This window comes from Sturnira hondurensis, unplaced genomic scaffold (genome assembly GCF_014824575.4).
Source record: "Sturnira hondurensis isolate 20B ecotype Veracruz unplaced genomic scaffold, ASM1482457v3 Scaffold0003801, whole genome shotgun sequence".
NCBI classification, from domain to species: domain Eukaryota; kingdom Metazoa; phylum Chordata; class Mammalia; order Chiroptera; family Phyllostomidae; genus Sturnira; species Sturnira hondurensis.
The window spans coordinates 9,242,650-9,263,788 of record NW_028076432.1 but is presented as its reverse complement, the minus strand read 5'-3'; the positions used below and the strand labels follow the sequence as shown (position 1 = coordinate 9,263,788).

General features: G+C 36.8%; 1 protein-coding gene across 6 annotated transcripts in view; it reads left to right on the top strand.

Moving 5' to 3' along the window:
• NOX4 (NADPH oxidase 4) overlaps nucleotides 1-21,139 on the top strand; it is a 176,169-nt gene that overhangs the window by 22,838 nt on the left and 132,192 nt on the right. For 4 of the 6 annotated variants that reach the window (XM_037042930.1, XM_037042927.1, XM_037042928.1 and 1 more), the window contains exons 3-5: nucleotides 14,177-14,287; nucleotides 16,534-16,618; nucleotides 19,723-19,820. In XM_037042930.1, coding sequence (XP_036898825.1) covers nucleotides 14,177-14,287; nucleotides 16,534-16,618; nucleotides 19,723-19,820 — 294 coding nt within the window. The remainder of the gene's footprint in view (nucleotides 1-14,176; nucleotides 14,288-16,533; nucleotides 16,619-19,722; nucleotides 19,821-21,139) is intronic. The other 2 variants (XM_037042932.1, XM_037042931.1) reach the window with 1 other exon arrangement.

The window sequence follows — 21,139 nt, the reverse complement described above, 5'->3', positions numbered from 1 at the left end:
GTGAACAAGTAGAACAGGAGAAGCTTCACAGAAATGAAGATCACATGGAGAATTATCAGCAGGGAGGGAGCAGGATGCGATTGGGGGAAAAGGTACAGGGAATATGAAGCATAATTGGTAGCTACAAAATAGACAGGGGGAGGTTAAGAATAATATAGGAAATGTAGAAGCCAAAGAACTTATATGTACAACCCATGGTCGTGAACTAAATTGGGGGTGGGGGGAGATGCTGGTGGGAAGGAGGCGTGAAGGGCTGAGCAGAATAAAGGAAAGAAAAAAAATGAGACAACTATATTAGAGTAATCAAAATATATTTTAAAAAATGATAATCACAATTAAAAGCAACAACAATAACATAATATCAAACTTGGAAATACTATGAAATGGAATAAATATAGAGAAAACATTAAAAATCTAGGTGGATACAATAGAATGCATTATAAAAAAAAGACAAATTGCAACAGTAACAATTCACCCTATCTTTCTGAACTGTAAACTATAATAGATAGCTTGTACCAAGCCAAAATACTGAGCAAAGTTCAGGTACTTGTGAGAATGTATGTGAATGGAGGGTTTATTGTTAATTTGTTTTATGTTTTATTTTTGCACATGACAGTATATTAGGCTTTTCTTTATTAACATTTTAATACATGTTGAAATATGCACCCCCCTTTTTTTTCATAATCTATTTGCCAGGTTTTTTAGCGCACATAACTTAACCATGATGTAAGAAATATGGCATGGTACCTATCACAATGGAACCATAGTTTGAATGATATTTAGAGTTTGGGCCCCTCTTAAAGAATTAGTAACTTGGTCTCTTGTGCCTTCCCATTACCCCAATAGTTGTTTTTGATGTTACTTGGAACAGCTCTTTTTCTTCTATAGCTGCAATGTCACTCATTGTAACTTCCACTGTTCTGTTTGTTTCCATACCTATTTCATCTTATCCTGTCTCACTGATCCTATACTTTAAATGGATATCTTTTCATTTATCAGAAGGCTAGAGTCCAGCAGTTTATGTCCTTTTCATGAAAGCTTCCTCCTTAAGCTATGAGCTATTGTCAAGACAGTTTCATAAAGTTTATCATATATTTTCAAACGTGAAATAATACATAAGATTAAGGGGATAAAATGGCTAAAAGCACAAAAGTAGAAATAAAAGCAAATTTGCCACCCACAGTTTCATTATTTAAAGATAATATTACTCTTTAAGTTGTACTTTTAAGGCTTTTCCCACTTTACTTTTTTTTTTTTTAAAGATATTTTATTTATTTATCTTTTTAGAGGGGAAGGGAAGGAGAGAGGGAAGAAACATCAATGTATGGTTGCTTCTCGTGCATCCTCTGCAGGGAACTGGCCCCTGCAGGGAACTGGCCCCTGCCGGAAACTGGCCTGCAACCCAGGCATGTACCCTGACTGGGAATCGAACCGCGATCGTCTGGTTCGCAGGCCTGCGCTACTTTACTTTTTTTAGAAAATAATTTTTCTTATGATTTTATATTTGTTCATTCTTTTCCATATTTATCATAGAGAATGAGGGGAAAATGCCACAGCAAATCATTTGTATCTCAGCACCTGCTTATAACCACGGTTAACATTTTAGTTGTTTTCCTAAATACAAGTTGTTGTTTTTTTAAATATGATCGTTCAGAATAAATAGCTTTGTAATGTTTTTAAGATATCAAATTAAACATTATATTATATTTCTTGGTATTTTTCTTCTCTCTGTGAATTCTTTTTTTAAAAATATATTTTATTGATTATACCATTATAGTTGTTCTATTCCCCCCTTCATTCCCCTCCCCCACCATTCTCCCCCCCTTAGTTTATAACCACGTGTCTCAAGTTCTTTAGATTCTATATTTCCCCCACTATTCTTGCCCTCCCCCCTATCTATTTTCTACCTACCATCTATGCTACTTATTTTCTGTACCTTCTCCCCACTTCTCCTCCTCCCACTCCCCTGTTGCTAACCCTCCATGTGTTCTGAAGAACACATGTGTTTCTATGGTTCCACTCCCGATGTAGCTGTCCTCTTAGTTTGCTTTTGTTTTAGGTGTGGTTGTTAATAACTGCGAGTTTGCTGCCCCTTCACTGTTCATATTTTTCATCTTCTTTTTCTTAGATAAGTCCCTTTAATATTTCATGTAATAAGGGCTTGGTGATGATGAACTCCTTGAATTTAGTCTTATCTGAGAAGCACTTTATCTGTCCTTCCATTCTAAATGAAAACTTTGCTGGATAGAAAAATCTTGGATGTAGGTCTTTGGATTTCATGACTTGGAATACTTCTTTCCAGCTCCTTCTTGCCTGTAAGGTCTCTTTTGAGAAATCCGCTGACAGTCTTATGGGAACTCCTTTGTAGGTGACTGTCCCCTTATCCCTTGCTGCTTCTAGGATTCTCTCCTTCATTTTGGTCTTGGCTAATGTAATTATGATGTGCCTTGGTGTGTTCCTTCTTGGGTCCAACTTCTTTGGCACTCTCTGAGCTTCCTGGATTTCCTGGAAGTCTATTTCCTTTGCCAGACTGGGGAAGTTCTCCTTTATTATTTGTTCAAATACGTTTTCCACTCGTGGTTGTTTCTTTTCCCCTTCTGGGACCTCTATAATTCAGATGTTGGAGTGTTTAAAGATATCCTGGAGGTTCCTAAGCCTCTCCTCATTTTTTTGAATTCCTGTTTCTTCATTCTTTTCTGGTTGGATGTTTCATTCTTCCTTCTAGTCCATTCCATTGATTTGAGTCCCAGTTTCCTTTCCATCACTATTGGTTTCCTGTGCATTTCCCTTCATTTCAATTAGTTTAGCCTTTATATGTTCCTCTAATTTGTGACTAAAATCAACCGATTCTGTGAGCATCTTGATGACCCGTATTTTGAACTGTGCATCTGAGAGGTTCGCTATTTCTTGTCACTTAGAGTTATCGGCTCTGGGGCTTTGAGTTCTTCTTGAGCCATATTTTTGATTGTTCGTGCCTGTTACGTATCAGGAGTGGAGCCCTTGATGTTCACCAAGGCGGGGCAACTCAGTTGCCGGGTCAGAAGGGGCAATTGCGGTCTCCTCTGCTGCTTCTAGCTGCTGGGGCCTGCGAGGTCTGTCTCACTGCTCACTGCTTACTCCTTTGCTGGTTTATCTGTGCGCGAATGTGTGACCACGACGGCCAGCTCGCCACACTGCGCTGTCACTGGGTCTGCCCCGTGCTATCCTGGCTGCCTGGGCGTCTGGGGTCGGGGGATCCTTCCTGCCTGACCCTGCTCCGCTGCTGGCTCTGCCTCTCTTACCGTCCCCGTTGAACGGTTTGTTGTTATCGGACTTCCGTATAGTTCAGTTTTCTGTTCTTTGGCTGTGTCTTTGTTCTCCAAATCTTTGTTGTATTCAAACTTGGTTGTGGGAGAAGGCACAGTGTTTCCACCTACGCCTCCATCTTGGCGGAAGTCCTATATTTCTTGGTATTATTGCATACTTATTGTTAAACATACATTGTTTGTTTTTAATATTTTACTGAGTAAATAAAAACATACCTAACTTAAACATCCTTATATTTTTGAACAATCAATTGGCTTCTGTTACTTCACTTACCTAAAAGTGCTGCGAAATACATCATTATGCAGAATATCCCCATTGTTTTTAGTATTCTGTCTGCTGGGAATATTATTAGAATCTCAAAGTGTATTAACCCATTGATTTCTTTTATTTTGTATTTTTGTTGTTATTTGTCCAGTTTGTTCTTTATGATTAATTGTTAAAATATATGACATTTCAAAAACCATGCTTCCCTATGTGCTGAATACTGATGATAGAGGAGAAAAAGTGAAAAAATCCCCTTTCCCTGCGGGAAGTGAGCATCCATGTCTGTGTAATCAGTGTCAGCGTCTACATCTGTGTCTGTGCTTCTAGATTCACATGTGTTCATGGCACTGTTAACTCAGTAATGTATCACATGTTATTTCACTTTTCTTATACAAGTTTAACTCATTTTTAATGGGTACATAGTATCCCATAATGTATACCATAATTCGTTTTACGTTTCTCTACTGCTGACCATTTTAGTCCTATTCTTTTTTGTTTTTGTGCTAAACATCACACTGTAGTGATTATCCTTAGAGAAATTTATGTGTACATTTGAATAAAGTATGTCTGTATGTTATTTTATTTTTAAACGAAAGGCCAAGGTGTGCTATTTTGGTCTTATTCAATGTTAGCTTTTTAAGAAAGGAAATGAATTTGATATACACTGCTCCTATTGTACCAACTTGTCACCTTACATTTGATTTAGTGTGTTGCTTTATCAGAAGATGAGCTAGTGTGAGCCACTGAATGCTGACCAATTAAGCTCTGCTGAGGAGTTTGTTAGAAGAGTCTTATGTTTATATAGTGACTTCTCCCTCTTTTCCCACAATTGTGCTTTTAACCGTGGTCAACTGAGGTCTGAAAATATTAAATGAAAAATTCCAGAAATAATTCATAAGTTTTAAATTGTGTGTCCTTTGAGTGGCATGATAAAAATCTCTGTTCTGCTTTGTCTTGCTTGGAATGTGAATCATCCCTTTGTCCATTGTATCTGCATGGTTTATGGTTCCTGTCTGTAAGGCCATTGAGGTTATCAGGTCAATTGTGGCATCGCAGTGCTTGTGGCCAAGTAACGCTTATTTCACTTAATAATGCCGTGTTCACAAAAGTTTTATTACAGTATATTGTTACAATTATTCTATATTACTATTAATTATTTTTGTTAATCTCTAACTACACCTAATTTATAAATTAAACTTTATTATATTATAGGTATGTATATGCAGTTGTCCCTTGGTATCTGTGGGGTTTGGGTGCAGGACGACCACATATACCAAAATCTGTGGGTACTTGAGTCCCTTGGTTAGCCTTTTATCTCTGGATGCAGCTTCCAGATACAGGAGGCCCGCTGTACAGGAAAAAACTTGGTGTACATAGGTTCAGTACTGTCTGCTGCTTTAGGCATCCACTGGAGGTCTTGAAACTTTTCTCCTATGGATGATGGGAGACTACCGTGTGTGTGCATGGCAAAGTTTAGGTAAGTAGTCTGTACCAAGTGATCAGCTTATTCAGTCCATCTTTACTGAATTCCTACCCTTAGGCATATTGGCCATTTTAATGCATCAAGAGTTCTTTCTTTTTCAGTAGGTTGTTTGAGACAATGGTTTTTTTTTTTTTTTCCAAAGAAAGATGAAGAAAGTCAACTTGATTCAAAGTTGAAAGTTATAATTAGAAGACATGCTGACTTAGCTAAGATTGCTAGTATTTTGATGACAAAGATAGAACTTAAATACAATTTTATAGAATCAAATAAGACAAGTTATTAAATAGGATTGAGTTCAAGCGAAGTCAAATAGACATGTTTAAATAGGGTATGAATGACTGACATGAAAAATTTTTAATATTCAATATCTTATATATAATACATAGGTATTAATATATATCATTATGAATAATCTGATTAAAATTCGGACCAAGTGAGAGGGTGCCATTGCTATGAGCATTATTTCCTCTCAGAAAGTATTTCATGTGTTCAGGCCTCTACTATCACTGTTTTGTCATCTAAATTTTAGGGGGAATGTAGAGAAATTAAAGATTTAAAGTTTAAATCTTTAAAGTTTAAAGATGAGGAGGAGTGATTCAGGGATTTGGAATGATTGTTCCTGATGAAGAGTAACTGAGAGGAGGTGACTGAACATGCAGGAATGGTGATCAGATGTGCTGGACCTGTGATGAAGGAGAAACAAGACCTGGCTTAGCGTTCTAGACCACAGTGCTCTGCAAAGTCCATTCTGTTCCTTGATGGCCTTCCCTGTGCGTGGATCCTTTCTGTAGGAGAAGGAAAATATAACAATGACATTAAATCAGACGCTCTGTAAATCTTGAGACCCTTTTTGTGCCTTAAAAAGGAGGAAAGCATAAGGGATAGGCATGAATATCCACAGAAACTTTATATGTGAATTAAAATAAATTTCATTGTAATAATGTTTGTCAGCTAGAAAGGTCAAACTTTTACTTGAGATATATTTCTATTTGTGCTTTACTTTTTGGAATAGTTCTCTGGGGAAAAATGGAGGAAGTTTTTATTATCGTTTTGTTAAATTCTTCAGTTCTAGATTTTGGAGACAAGTGATGTTGGTAGAGGTCACAGTGTTTGTTACCTGTGATAAAAATATTATATCTTTCAATCTGGTGACCTGTTCACTAGACAGCATTGCCTTTAAAACCTGTGAATTTGTTTATATGCATTCTGAATCCCATTTATGTTGAATTTTCACTTTTCTAGACAGGTACACATTCTAGAAGTGAGTATTTTCTGTCTTTTGGCTTTTAGCACAGGAAAGAAAAGGGAGACACAATGATAGAAATATCATGTTATAATCTTGATTTCTTCCTTTGTAATAGCTGTATTTTCTTCTGATTCAAAATTGTCTTCTAAGGAAAGACCACATTTCTAGTGAAAATGGAACAATGCTCTTTTTTAGAGAGGGTAGAATGATGGTGATGACATATAAAAGGAAAGATTTGAGTTGAGCATAAGGAAATCCAGATGTAAACCAGAGATGGACACTGTACTTATGCTTCAGTTGTACGGGAAAAAAATCCCCCCTAGTTTCTTTCTTTAGAATTGATAGCTTCTTTTAGAGACATTTAAAAAAAATTAAAAAGCAGTTTATAGATGGGAAGAAAGATCAACTTGAGTCAAAAATTTCATCACAGTTACAAGTCTCCAGGGCTATTAGTTGACAGAAACCAGCAAGCGTCATTTGGAATGAATTACAGTTCATTATATCATGAAGGGACATCATGAGCTTTTGGATATACCCCAAGGGCTGAATTGGAAATTTATTTGGGGATTTTTGTAAAAAGAAAAATAATTACTGCAGTTACTATTAACTGCTTTCTGGTTGCTCATAGCAGGATATTCATTATTATTTTTACCAAAATCTTATCAAAATATTTAGGTAATCTACTTTTGAAGTAGTCCTTCATTGACATGTCATTTATAAATTCTTACGTGAAATCTCACTACTATGGAATGTCCATCATATTCTAAATTAAAATATTATATATTTATATATTATATGTTTTATATAATATAATTATATATTATATAATATCCTGTATACCATTTATAATATATTAATGGTTCAAACTAAATATTTAAATTAGATCCACAGATCTGATTTATAAGTATATAGAAAAAATAAATTGTTCTGATTTTCTGCCATGGACCCTTTTGGTTACTGTTAAGACTATAAAAAATGCCTACCATTGCTTTGGAAAATCATGTAGACTACTGTATGCGGTTGTCTCTTTTTATTCATGCTTCTGTTTCATGACTACTTTTCTTTTGGTTTTCATTGCTACAAAGTATGCTTTCTCCAAGGAATATTTTTTGAAATAATTTTCTCTCTCAATGACCCTGCATTTTTGAGGTCCCCGAAGGTAAGAGGCAGTTTGGCCTTTGCTGCTTTCTGGTGCTGTCACTGGTAGCTTTGTGGGGGAGAAGAGGAGCAGATACGTAGCTGAAACATTCCTGTGTATGGGTTACATGCTCAAAAGGGGTTATGGTGGAAGGCAGAAAGGAAGCATTGAGAAAGATGCTCAATTTCAGAATATTTGAAGAATGGGGAAATTTGGAATTGTAAAAGAGGCTATAGGTAGGGATGTCAGCCCTAGCAAAGCCTAAGAAAATGTTTCTTGGGCTGAGACTTGCAGAATCAGAGTTCATCAGATAGCAGAGAAGTTGGAAGAGGAGGGAGTGCTCTATCACCTCATGGACTCATTCATTCATATGTATCTACCGTATATTCATTGAACACTAGAACTGAACACTAGTTACTAGAACTTTCTTTTAATTCTTTATATACAGTTGAGTGGAATAAAGTTCAGCTTCCATAGCCTCAACTATGACATCATCTGTAGAGCTTAGGATGGAAGAAGTCCCGCAGGAGCTATTGCAGGAAGCTGTGCTGTAAGAGCCTTTAAATTCTGAAACCAGGTTTGGCTTCTGGATGGCGAGGGACTAGGATGATGATAATAGCTCCTTGATTTCTTATTGTATGCCAGGCACTGCACTAAGTACTATACAAGCTCATTTAATATAATAAATCTTTGTTATTTTTCAAAAATTTTATAAATGAGAAAAATAAGAGTAAGAAAGTCACCTAAGGACACATAGCTAGTAAAGGGGTTGGAAATTCAAGTTTGTTTGACTTCAAAGTATATTCTAAAACAGTGATTACCAAGTATTAGCGAGTCTGGTTATACCTCTTAAGGGCTCCATTCCATATGGCAGTAATCAGAATTTCAGGAAGTACAGCAGATGTATATTTATTTTTATTTAATTATTTCTTATTTTAAAAAAAAGATTGTATTTATTTATTTTTAGAGAAAGGAGAGGGAGGGAGAAAGAGAGGGAAAGAAACATCAATGTGTGAGAGAATCATCGATCGGTTTGCTTCTCGCATGCCCCCCAGTGGGGACCTGGCCGGCAACCCAGGCACAGGTATGGCCCTGACTGGGAGTTGAACCAGTGATGTTTTGGTTTGCAGAATGACGCCCAACCCACCATGCCACACCAGTCGGGGCCATGTGTTTATTTTTAAGTAGTCCATCAAGTGATTTCAATGTGCACTCAGATTAGGGACTCTTGTGTAAAGATTCACTCAAAATGACAAGGGAAGTTGCTGGTTGGATAAAAGTATAAAAACTGAAAGAGTAAGAAATGTTATGGTTTGGAAAGAACTCTAGACAAGGTGCCTAAATTCACATCTCTGTTCTGGGGAGTGGAGGGCTGTTCGGGAAGTGGCAGAGAGCATGGAGGGAGACCTGGGTTCTAGTCCTTGCATCTTTATAAACTGGTGTAAGTGGAGGCAAAAAGAAGTTGGAATGATGACTTGTAAGGCCTCGTAAAAGAGCTACAATTCTGTGATTATAAAACATGTGAGAATTAGGTATTGTGTAGGCTTCATTTGGTTTGATTACACATATTTTCTTGGGGGAAAAGAATCTAAAAAAGTTGAACTTAATTAATACATAATTTTAGACAAACACAAAATACCACATCAGAACATAAAAAATATAAACCTCTATGGTAATTTTTATTTTTATTTTCTCCTAGAAGTGACTAGTTGTTGACTCACCAAGAGGTAGCTAGAAAATGATCAATTATTAAAGCTTATTATTAATATTTCACTGACCTTTTAAAATCTTTTTGAACAATAGTTATGTACAGAGGTTGAATATCATATCATATGCCCCCAAATTGTTGAGAAAATTCCCAGTTGAAAGAAAAATGTTTATTTAAAAGTTAATTTACCAGAAAAGGTAGTTTGCAAATTCTCTCTAGAGTAAATTATTTCAGTAGGATTTTGTTATATTTTAATAGCTTTGTTAAGAAGTTGGATAAAGACGTAGAAAACATCAACATAAAATTTTCAGTGTAGGCAAATTAATAAGGGAATAATACATCAGAATACAGGATCCACACTCTATTAAGTTCTTCCATGTGTATCTGCTCTCTCATGCCTCCATTTTTTCCCTATAGAACAGAGGGGATTGTAATGTAATAGCATTTCACATGAGAAGATCTGTATGTTGTAAACCCAAGATGAGCCATTATGTGACATAGTCACCCCACGACGTAATACAGATGGAATAAGTGGGTCATGTCCTCAGTGAGGGAGATGATGGTCTTCAGTACTGCTCTCTCCCATTACTCTGCGGAGAGCGTGTGGTGAATTCTGGTGAATTGGAAAAGGTCGCTGAGATGACATGAAAACCATATAAGGAATTTTATAGGCACCTCATTGTGTTTAGCATGAAGAAAACAAAATCGTTCTAGGAAATCATTCCACTTTTATCTTCAGTGTTTGAATGTCTGTCTTAGGTATATCTAGAGTACCCAGCCCAGTAGATGGAAGTTATAGAGACACAGATTTCATCTAAATGTAAGAAAACAAAATAGAAGCTTTGATAGTGGAATAAGCTGCTGTCTCTGAGAAAATTCAGGATATGGTCAGGGTTGTCGGTAGACACTGGGTGGATGGGGGATGTGGGTTAGGCTGTTTTAATTTTCCAATTTTTGAAGTGTGTTTTAGTGAATCATTTAGCAAAATAAATTTAGCAAAGTATTTATTCAGAACTGAATCTCCCCTTTTTTAAAAAATATTTTTATTTATTTATCTTTAGAGGGGAAGGGAAGGAGAGAGGGAGAGAAATGTTAATGTATGGTTGCCTCTCATGCATTCCCTGCTGGAAACTGGCCTGCAGCCCAGGCATGTGCCCTGACTGGGAATTGAACCACGATCCTTTGGTTTGCAGGCCTGCATCCAATCCACTGAGCTACACCAGCCAGGGCTGAATCCCTTTTTAAAAAAGACTCAGATATATTTGCCATAAAACGTAGTCTTTGTCTCAAACAAAATTTCACTTTTGTGATAATTAACAACACAAAGTAATGTAATTGCCAAAATTACTTTAAATTTCTTCTCCACACTTTATTCAGTTTGATCATTACCTGATACTTATGTCCTCATACCACTTCCCTGCTTAAAACACAATCACTCTGCATTAATTTTAGGATAAAGGTACACATTCTTAACATGGCCTCCCAAGGCCAACAAAGTCTACCCCTACCTGCTTCCCTCCAGTGTTATGTTGCTGTCACTCTCCATTTCCAGCCCAACCACATTGGATTCCTAGTAATTTCTCATACATATGCTAAACCATGTTCCCATTTGCTATACATCAGTTCTCATGCTTTTTTTTTTTTTACTATTTCTTCCCTATACCCAATTCAATAGCATAAATATCTTACTTTGATTAAGTATTTTAGTCATTCAACTCAAATTTTTTCTTTTTTATTGAATTTATTGGGGTTACATGCAGGTGTACAATTCTATAACACGTCATCTGTGTATATTGTATTGTGTGCTCACCGCCCCAAGTCAAGTTTCCCTCTATCACCATTTGTCCTTCCTGTGTCGTCTTCTATCTCCCCCAAACTCCTTTTCCCTCTGTTAAAGACCATACTGTTGTCTGTGTCTGTTTTGTTTTTTTATCTTTTCCATATGGACGGCCTTCTCGTTCCTAGATAAGGCCTGCTGTTACCCTCTACGCCTCAGTTCACTTTTAACTTAAGCAAGGAAGTGTTTTGACCTTCCTATTGAGATCTCATGTCGTGTTACACATGCCCATACTCTATTTCTCATTCACAGCATTGATCACTGTTACAATTTACATTTGATTGTGTAACTATTTGATTTGATATCTGCTTCCTCTACTAAAATATAACCATCCTAAGGCAAAAGTCATTTTCTGTCTTTAGTTCGCTGTTGAACTCCTGGTGCCTTGCGGTATGTGCATATCACAGTAAATGAGTTGAATGAAAAGTGCAAACGACACACTTACTGGGAAGCACAGAAGAGAACATTTAGAGAAGGGATGGGATACAGTGACCCTAAGGCAGTAAGTTAATTTTATAGAGTGCTTGTGTTTTTAAAAACTGGTTTTTCATAAAAGTCTTAAGAGCTAAATATATTAATTTTACAGTTAAGGATACTTTATCCTTCTCAACTGTAAAGATCAGGACAGTTAACAAGATCATAGTTATTAAGTGGTAGACTTGAGATAAGAAACCATGAGTTTGAGATTTTAGAAAATGACCATCCACTTGATACACCTAGATGGTATGTTCTTTTATAACTTGCTTCAAATGGAATTATTTTCTTACAATTCTCTATGGGACTGCCTTGGTTTGCGCTGCTATAACAAAATAGCGTAGACTTGGGTGGCTTAAACAAACATTAATTTTTCGTGGTTCTGGTGACTGGGAAGTTGGAAATCAAGGTACCAGCAGATTCATGTTGGGTGAGGGCCCTTTTCTTGCCATCTCCTCACATGGAGAAGAGGCAGAGCTGTCTCTCCCTCCTCTGTACGGGCACGAATCACAATTTGGCCTGATTACTTCCCAAAGCCTCTACCTCCAAATACCGTCACATTAGAATTCAACATACAAAGTTGGCGGGGATGCAAACATTGTATCTACAGCAAGGACTAAGCTATGTTTTATTAATATATAAAATATATTTCCAGTTTTAAAAAGCACATATGGGATGGGCAGTTAAGTTTCAGAAACCTTGACAGGTAGGATTTTAACCATGAAAGTGTCACTGCCATTTAGTGACAGCAAATCTGAATGAAGCGCAGAAACTGGACCAGCGGGTTAATGCCCCTTGGAATGGTGAAATGCATTATTCACAGAGCGGGCCGGGCACAAAACTTAGGGCGGTCATTTCTTTTTAGTGGACATTTGAGACAACTTATTCTTAACAAGGTCATGAATGAATAATGACCAAATGAAGCAAATGCTGTGGTCTGCAGAGCGTCCCCCCGAAAGTCAGTAGGTGACTGTGCCACTTGGCTGGGGTCTGCCTCTGTTTTCCTCACTTCCTCCACTGTTTCTGAATGAGAAGGTTTGTACTCTGGTAACCTAATGAAAAATTTTTATCTCAGTTTAAAGAACAAAGTATTTTCTGGAAAAAACATACATGTGGAAATGAGTTCTTGGTAAAATTTCCGGTTATGTTTTGCAGTATCTGAAGGAAGAAGTGGAATGCCAAAATAAACCCCATTTATCCCAAGGGGACACTTAAAGCCACTTTGAATTACATTACTGTGTGGTTTAATGTAAACACAACAATAAAACACTTCCAGACACACAAAAATATTTAGAAAATGAAATGTAAGAGTTTTCTTTTATCATTGAATCACAAGGGAAATTTGGATAACTTATTCGTAGCTCTTAAGTCCTAAATTTAAATATGATAGATTTTAGCTGATCTATTTTAAATGAATTATTATCCCAATACATTAAAATTGTAAGTAAAAATATCATATAAAATCCCTTGAGTTAAAGTTTTCTTATATACAGATGCTGGATCAAAAGAGAGAAAAGTTATTTTATTTCTCTGGAGGCCTAAACAACACAAATCTGTCACTTTTAAAGGATAATAATTTTGCGGATTGAGGTGAGAAAATTATACTTAACATTTTTTCAGGTAGTCCAGAGACCTGTCTCTTTAAAGTGCTGAACTCACAGTGTAGAAGTAGCCTAATTGGAAAAATTAATTACTTTTTATACAAGTCAATGGAAATTATTGCTTTCCTGACACTATTTATTACCTCTCCCCTTCAGGGCCAGTATTTCATATGTTGACAGTAAATAATGTGTAACAAAGTGGCTGTTTTGCCAGGAGTTAAGCTGGAAATCCCAGGGACATGAACCATTTCATAAGAAAAGCATCTGACTTACACATATTTCTTAGCCAATATCCTTAAAATAGTAGTTTTATGTTTATTTTGGGAAAAGTGTATAGACATGACCCCGTCTCTTGTTTTCATGTGATAACTACTCATGTGAAGTGTGTAATTAGTACCTGCCAATAACAGATGACAGTCTGGCAAGAGTTAGTTGCCAAAAAATGTTGCATCAATACCGACGGGGACTGATGTTTTGAAAAATATGTTGTGCGATGTGGATTTGATTAGCTTTGTACGGGGCACAGCTCGTCTGGGACCACTTCTAATTTGGGGTCAGGGTCAAACTCTAGAGTTGTACTTAAGGCTGAAAGATGGGTGGAGTTACCACGGTGAGGTGAAGAGTTTAAAGGCAGGTGGTGGTGTGGAAGGGGGGTTGTGTGGAGGCACAGAGTGTTCTAGAGAGAGAACATCAACTATTATAAAAAATTTAAATAAAACATAAATAGAAAGCTTTGTGACATTCTCAATCGACAAACAAAGCCTTCAGTAGTGCAGCAGTGTGGCAGTGGAGAATCGACTGAGGCTCTCTTGGGCTTTTGAAACCTAGAGCAGCATGGTGGAGACAGAACAAGAAACTGACCTTGTGGTGGGAGGATGTGCTCAGATTATTATAACAGTGGTAGAAATGAGAGGCGACGACCTTTTGTGGCAGCACAGAGCAGAAAAAGACCAGTTTCTTTTGGGAGTTTGGGGGGAGAGGAAAGTGGAAGGTTATTCAAGACTCTTGAAGGAGTCGCCTTTACCATGATCCTCGGAGGAGGAGCAGCGCGAGGTCTGTGCGTGTTTGCAGCTGGCATTTGTCTCTCACTCGGTTTTGACCCTTGCCTTGTTTGTTCAGCTAGGATTGTGTCTAAGCAGAGCCTCTGCATCTGTCCTTAACCTCAACTGCAGCCTTATCCTTTTACCCATGTGCCGGACACTCCTGGCTTACCTTCGAGGATCCCAGAAGGTAAGAACAATAAAATTATAGTCACAGATTGCAACATAGAAACCAAGTGTAACTGTGGCATGTTAGTCCTACATAGTTTTCATGGTCTGCCTTTCTGCTAGAATGGTTACTTCGAAGATGACAGTAAAGACCATGTCACCTTTCAGGAGGATCACTGAGCTATTTTAGGTAACAACATTAAAGGCAGAGGTTAATAAAAAAATTATTAACAGTGGTATCAAGCACTGTGCTAAGCACTTCACATATGTAATTGTGAATCCTCACAGTGACTCTACAGTCAGGGGTTACAGATGAAGAACCTGAGGCATGTGGAGTTTGAGTAACTTGAGGATCGTGAGACTGGTGAATGTCAGAACTAAGCACAGTCCCAGTTCTGGGCCCCCTTCTCTGCACCATGCCTCACTGAGATTAGTTAAATCTCACTTAGTTAAATCCAGGTGAGCAAACATAAGCCCTAAGGCTACTGAGCAATACATAGATTGAGTGCCAGCGTTGGTGGCAATTTATCGCTTAAGGTTCATAACTTGTTTTGAGCCATGTAGGCTTAGAGAAGGTGTCTTGATTAAATACTGATGTCGTGTGTGGCTATTTAGTGGTATAAAATAAAGTATATAAGAAGACAGCAGTACTTTGAAAGTTAAAACTCAACGGAATTTCTTTTGTCTTCAGTTACCCTCCTCTGTGTGTGTGTGTGTGTGTGTGTGTGTGTGTGTGTGGTGTATGCATGTAGTCATTCCTTTCTTTGCTAAGATAGTAAGGCATTGTGGGATAGGTACTGATATATATTTTTTTATTTTGATATTGATATTTTACAAGGAGTTGTTAATGTGAGGTTACTTTGATGTCCTGTGAAGTTTATACACCTGGAATTACTACGGCAAAACTTTTCAACCCCTTTTTATGTAATTGTATTTGGGAAGTCCTTATCTTTAATGTGGTAATTTGTGGAAAGAACTCTTGGTTGCCAGCCCTTTTAAAATGCTAGGTTTTGATCCCTGTGGTTGGCCATTGACTTGAAGTAAAGAAAGAAAAGATAAACAGCAGTAAAAGAAAAGTACCCATCTGAGTCTCTCAGTATTTAACGTCTTAAAGGATTTTCCCCTAGTGTGAAACATAGGTATTCAAGATCAAGCAGGCATTTAAAACCATAAATGAAATTGCTTTATTTTTAAAAAGTCTTATTATTTTTTTTTATGAGGAAAATAAATCATATACAGAGTCTGGCACCAATAACGCCTTTTTTTCCACTACTGAGTCTTTTATGACAAAATCATAAGCATGTAATTCTGTAACAGAACAATACCACACTCAAACACACCACATGACATTTCAAGTGAAATGTTCAAATTAAAGCTATAAATTATTGCACCCACATTAGTACCCCACCAACCACACTTAAGCAGGTGTTACTTCTGCTGGACCCTGTATATAGTAAAATTTAAACATTCCAGAAATATGTGAAGTAATTAATGAGGTTTCCTTTAAAATTACTTTGCCAGAGCAACTGGTGATTACAATTTGGGGTAAAGGCCTACTGAATATTAACATATAAATTAAACGATACAGGATTTGTTTTATCACTTTTTTTAACCTAACGATATATCTTGCACATTTTCCACATTAATAATAAGTCTTCTTACATTCTGTATAATGGTTTGAGTGAGCCATTAATTCGCTAGATGATCAGTGTTGTAAAATAAAGTATATAAGAAGACAGCAGTACTTTGAAAGTTAAAACTCAACGGAATTTCTTTTGTCTTCAGTTACCCTCCTCTGTGTGTGTGTGTGTGTGTGTGTGTGTGTGTGTGGTGTATGCATGTAGTCATTCCTTTCTTTGCTAAGATAGTAAGGCATTGTTGGATAAGTACTGATATTTGTTTTTTATTTTGATATTGATATTTTACAAGGAGTTGTTAATTTGAGGTCACTTTGATGTCCTGTGATGTTTATATACCTGGAATTACTACAGTGAAACTTTTCAACCCCTTTTTATGTAATTGTATTTGGGAAGTCTTTATCTTTAATGTGGTAATTTGTGGAAGGAACTCTCGGTTGCCAGCCATTTTAAAATGCTAGGTTTTGATCATAATTCAGATGATCATAATTCATCTCACTACTTTTTAATTGATAGACTTCCGCCATATTTCTAAAACATTAATATTATAAACAGTGTTATAGTGAAAAGCTTTGTACATATATCTTTTTTGCTGTGCCATTTTTTATAAGATTGAGTAATTTTTATTTAGGTTGCAAGCAGGAGAACCAGAAGATTGTTGGATAAAAGCAGAACATTCCATATAACTTGTGGTGTTACCATCTGTATTTTCTCAGGTGAGAAAACCAAAAGATGTGGAGTAGAATGTTATAATAACACGTTTTATAAATGCTATTTTTATCATTCTATAAATTATTACCACCAACCTGTGATTTCCTTATATATCATGAAAACATGAAATTTTCTCTTTCATGTTTTTCAAAAGAGTTGTCTAGTGGTGCTACAGAAAAAAGGTGTCTTATAAAATGTTTCTTATAAAACATTGGGATCCAAGCTGATAAGGATTATTTCCTAAAAGTAAATAATTTCATTTAAGAGATTGGAAGAAACAGACTGAAAGTTTTTAAGCTCTAATAAAATGACAGGAGTTTAAATGCATCAGAATTAGAATGCAAAATGTAGATTTGTTGAATATGATGCCACTTGAAATTTTATGTGATAAATGTTTCTTTGATAATAATATTGAATACTTCGCTAGTGGAGCACATATTTCAAAAATTTGTGGAAATTCGTCCTGCTCAATTCCAATTAAAATTGTAAAGTGAGAATATTTTGGTTTTTAAGAATCATATTGCACAATAGTGCAATATACAGATCATGTATCATGGAATTGTACCCTTGAAACCTATATGATTTTCTTAACCAATGTCACCCCAATAAAATTTAACAAAAAAGAAAGAAAAAAGAGTCCGTTTAAAATAAATTATTATCCTGAGTATTTATGTAATACTTTAAAAAAATTTAGAACAGGAAATAATAAATATATTACATGTGTGGACTCTGGAGATGGAATGTCTTTATCGCCAGCTGCTCTTCTGCCTTACTATGTGACATGCAAATGAGAACATGCGTATGAAGTTCTTAGGGTAGAATTTGTTATTATAATTTACAATCCTAGGGATTGATTATTTCAGTGGCATAGCCCCAGACATTTTTATCTGGTTGTTACTTGTAAGACATTTGGTTTGGATATTTATGTAAGACCATTTTAATCAGGAGTGTTTTAATATAGCTACTACCAAGCAATGTTAAAACTTCAGCTTTTTAAAAATTGCTAAGTATTTCTTTACTGTTCTATTCCTGAACATCTATCTTCCTATTGGTACTTCCCACCTATGGAGGTGAGAGGCTTAGGGGTGGAATTAGAACTCCAGTGCAGCTTGAGTCCGAGGATGGAGTAAGAGTCCAGGAAGAGGTGAGAGCCAAGGGTGTGATGAGTTAGAGATGGATTGGAACTAGGAAAGGTGAAAGGTCAGGAATGGCGGAGGATCATAAAATGTTAGCAAACTTGATTGGTTCTAAATTTTTTTTTCGTCCAAATATTCTAGTTTGGTTGGAAAACAACCAAGAGCCTGAGACAGTGTAACGTATTGCTTTGAATGAGCACATTTTCCAGGGGGTCTGCATTCTGCCACTGGCTAGTGCTCTGACCTTGGCTAAGTTACCTTTCTAACCTTAGTTTTCATATCTGTAAAATAGGTATGAGTTTATCTACCTCATTGTTTTACTGTAAGAATTAAATGAGAAAATCAATACAAAGAGCCTGGCATAGCTTTCTCCTTGCTCACTAAAGTTAGAGTCCCTGGATTCTTTTGACCTAAATGACCTTTTAAAGAGGGTGAATGTACTTTTTAAGCATGCATTTCATACAGCTACTCCCTAGGACTTTTATTTAGGAGAATTCAGAGAGAATGACAATTCCACTGAGGAAGCCTTTACACTTTTGAGTCATAAAGTATGTAGTTAATATAAAACCTCTAATTTAAATAAACATTTTTTACTAGTTATTTCTGAAGTGGTGAAGGTATAGGACACAGACAGGTTTGCATAAATGATGTTTTGTACCTGTGCCAAAGTTGAGCCTCACCTAAAATATCCTTTGTTTCTTTGAAACCTGGTTCTTGCTTGTTAATTAGTTTTCTGTTTACCGTTTATGAGACTCTCTTCCCTCTTCTCACTAGATCACTGGCAGGAGCTTATAAATCCTTTAAATAATTTTAGGTCATTTAGAATTCTAGTCCTCTCTCACTTTGATTTGTCTTTCTGAGTAATTCAGAACTCTTGGCATCTCTATATCTCATATGCTAGGTTTGAGGGGATTATAGAGCTTTCTAATTTCTAAGCCATGTCTTCTTTTGAATCAGTACCTGTATATATCTGTGTAAACTCTAATGATTTACTGAGCCATTTTGGATCGCTTATCTCTTTAAGCCTCTTACTTTTGTCATTTTATAGAGAAGTATCTTGAGGTGTTGGTAGGCAAGCAATACAAGCCAAGAAAACAGGTTCCCAACTAATTATCTGTTGTTCTTTCCCATACATTATAATATGCTGTTAATTCAAACCATATTTCACCTACCAGAAAAGGTTGGAAAGAGGAGGGATTGAATTATAATTCAATTACAATTGAATTATAATTCCATCCACAAGGTCATTTGCTCCTTCCTTGTCCAACCTCCTCAAGGTAATTTTCTTTATTCCTGACATGCCAACATGAACTTGTCTTCTACTCTTTAGTACCTTCTAAAATGTCTTTATCTTGCGTGAGCTCTGGGTCAGTTGAGGACTCTGTTTACTGTGCCATTGTAGACAGATAATTAAATGGTATTTATTATTTTCCTGAGTGTTCGTCACGTGGTTACCAACACTTTTGCTATTGGGTTTAGGACATCAGGATTTAAATCTATAGACTGAAAAATTTTCGCTAGTTAAATGCCTTTCAGTCAGTCTATGTATTAGGTTGAGTGGCAGTGAAGTATACAAGATACATAATGGATTTGGAGTTATGGGAGAGGGGAGAGGTGTGGCACATCTAAAATATCCTGTAGCTGCTTCAGTAAATAAGTAAATGCCCATATTATCATATTGCTGCTTTTGTAAGTGTATGTGTGTGTGCACATGTATATTTTTTTCTAACCTTGACTTACTGGGGTTATTTTATTCTAGCTTTTGAAAATTCAGTTTCTTGACATGATTTTACATCTGAAACTGTATACTCAGGATTGTTTGTATCCTTAAAATTCCCCTTTTAAATGTAATATTTTATTGCTAACATAGCTGTCAAAGTTTGACCCTGTGTTTATTTGGAGAGAGAAACTGCCTTCTCTTCCTAGAACATATCTGAAAATCCCTCTGACTTGCACTTTGTGCGATTCTGTAGGCGTGCACGTGGCTGCCCACCTGGTGAATGCCCTCAATTTCTCAGTGAACTACAGAGAGGACTTCGTTGAACTGAACGCAGCAGCATACCGAGATGAGGTGGGTGGTCTCCGTCTCGTTTTTCTTTCACTAGTTGTGAGATGACTAATGAGGGCCTATGATTTCCACGGAAGATTTGTACCTTGCTGCTTCTTTTGAGTGCTCTTAAATGCAGTTGTCAAGTAGAGTTTTATTCCTTTTCAATTGGAGATATAGGTAATTACTGTTTCACAGTCTCTCCTGCAGAAAATGGGGGTTTGGAGAGAATCTACTTTTTATTCTGCCTTGTTCAGATGGTTGCCACTCAGACTTGCCTTCTGCCTGCCAGCAGCTCTGGTCTAGTTCCTTTCGTGTTGTGGAGATGGTCGGCAGTCCCATTCCAGGGTGCAAACCCAGCAGTAACTCAGATACTGTGCTTGGGGGAAACAGGACAGAAGAGCCGGCTGACAGCTTGAGGACCCTGGATAATCATTTTATTTGACTTAAAAATATTATTGAGTTTTAATGGTTCGTTCATATTTTTTTGATCCTTGAAATCGGTGACCTTGAGCTGAATTCTGTAGTGAGCAATATCTGACGTAAGGGTGCTTTTCTCCATGTGGAGCTGCCCATGAAATGAAATTCTGTGTGTAAGGTGCCAGGCCAGAGCCTGATGAACAGCATGTGCACAAACCTGGTTAGGTCTTTGTTGCTCAGTGCTTCAGCCCGCCCTCAGGCTGCCCGTCGTGCTTCACCACGAGACTGCATTAAAACCCGGCTGCTCCGTTTGCCATTTGTTCAGAACCTCGTCCTGTTCTACTGAGTCTGGTTAATAAGATTAATAAGATTATTCCTCATTTTCTCCCACTCTGCTTTCTCCTCCATACATCACCAGACTTGTCTGGATTAATACTGCTTATGTGTTTGTCCTGCCTCCTGAAACAAAACAAAAACAGACAGAAACAAATTACAAAACCCCCAAGAGCAAGCAACCTTTCATAAATCCTTTGACTATGCTAGTGTTTTCTATTTATTTGTTTATTTTTAAATTTAGTTTAATTAAACAAATTTGTTAATTTTTTATTGTATTTTTTCATTACCATTTATCCCCTTTATACCCTCTCCCACCGCCCTGCACCATCTCACCCTCACAATCACCACACTTGTCCATGTCCACGAGTCCTTTTTCTTTTTTGCTCGACCCCTCCACCCCTAATCCTCCCCACCCAGAGCTGTCATCTACTCTCTATGAGTCTGTCTCTGTTTTGCTTGTCAGCTCAGTTTGTTCATTAGGTTCCACCTATGAGTGAGATCATATGGTATTTGTCTTTTTCTGACGTGCTTATTTCACTAAAACACTAATATGATTTAATGGATCTGGATCGGGGTCAGGCGTCGTT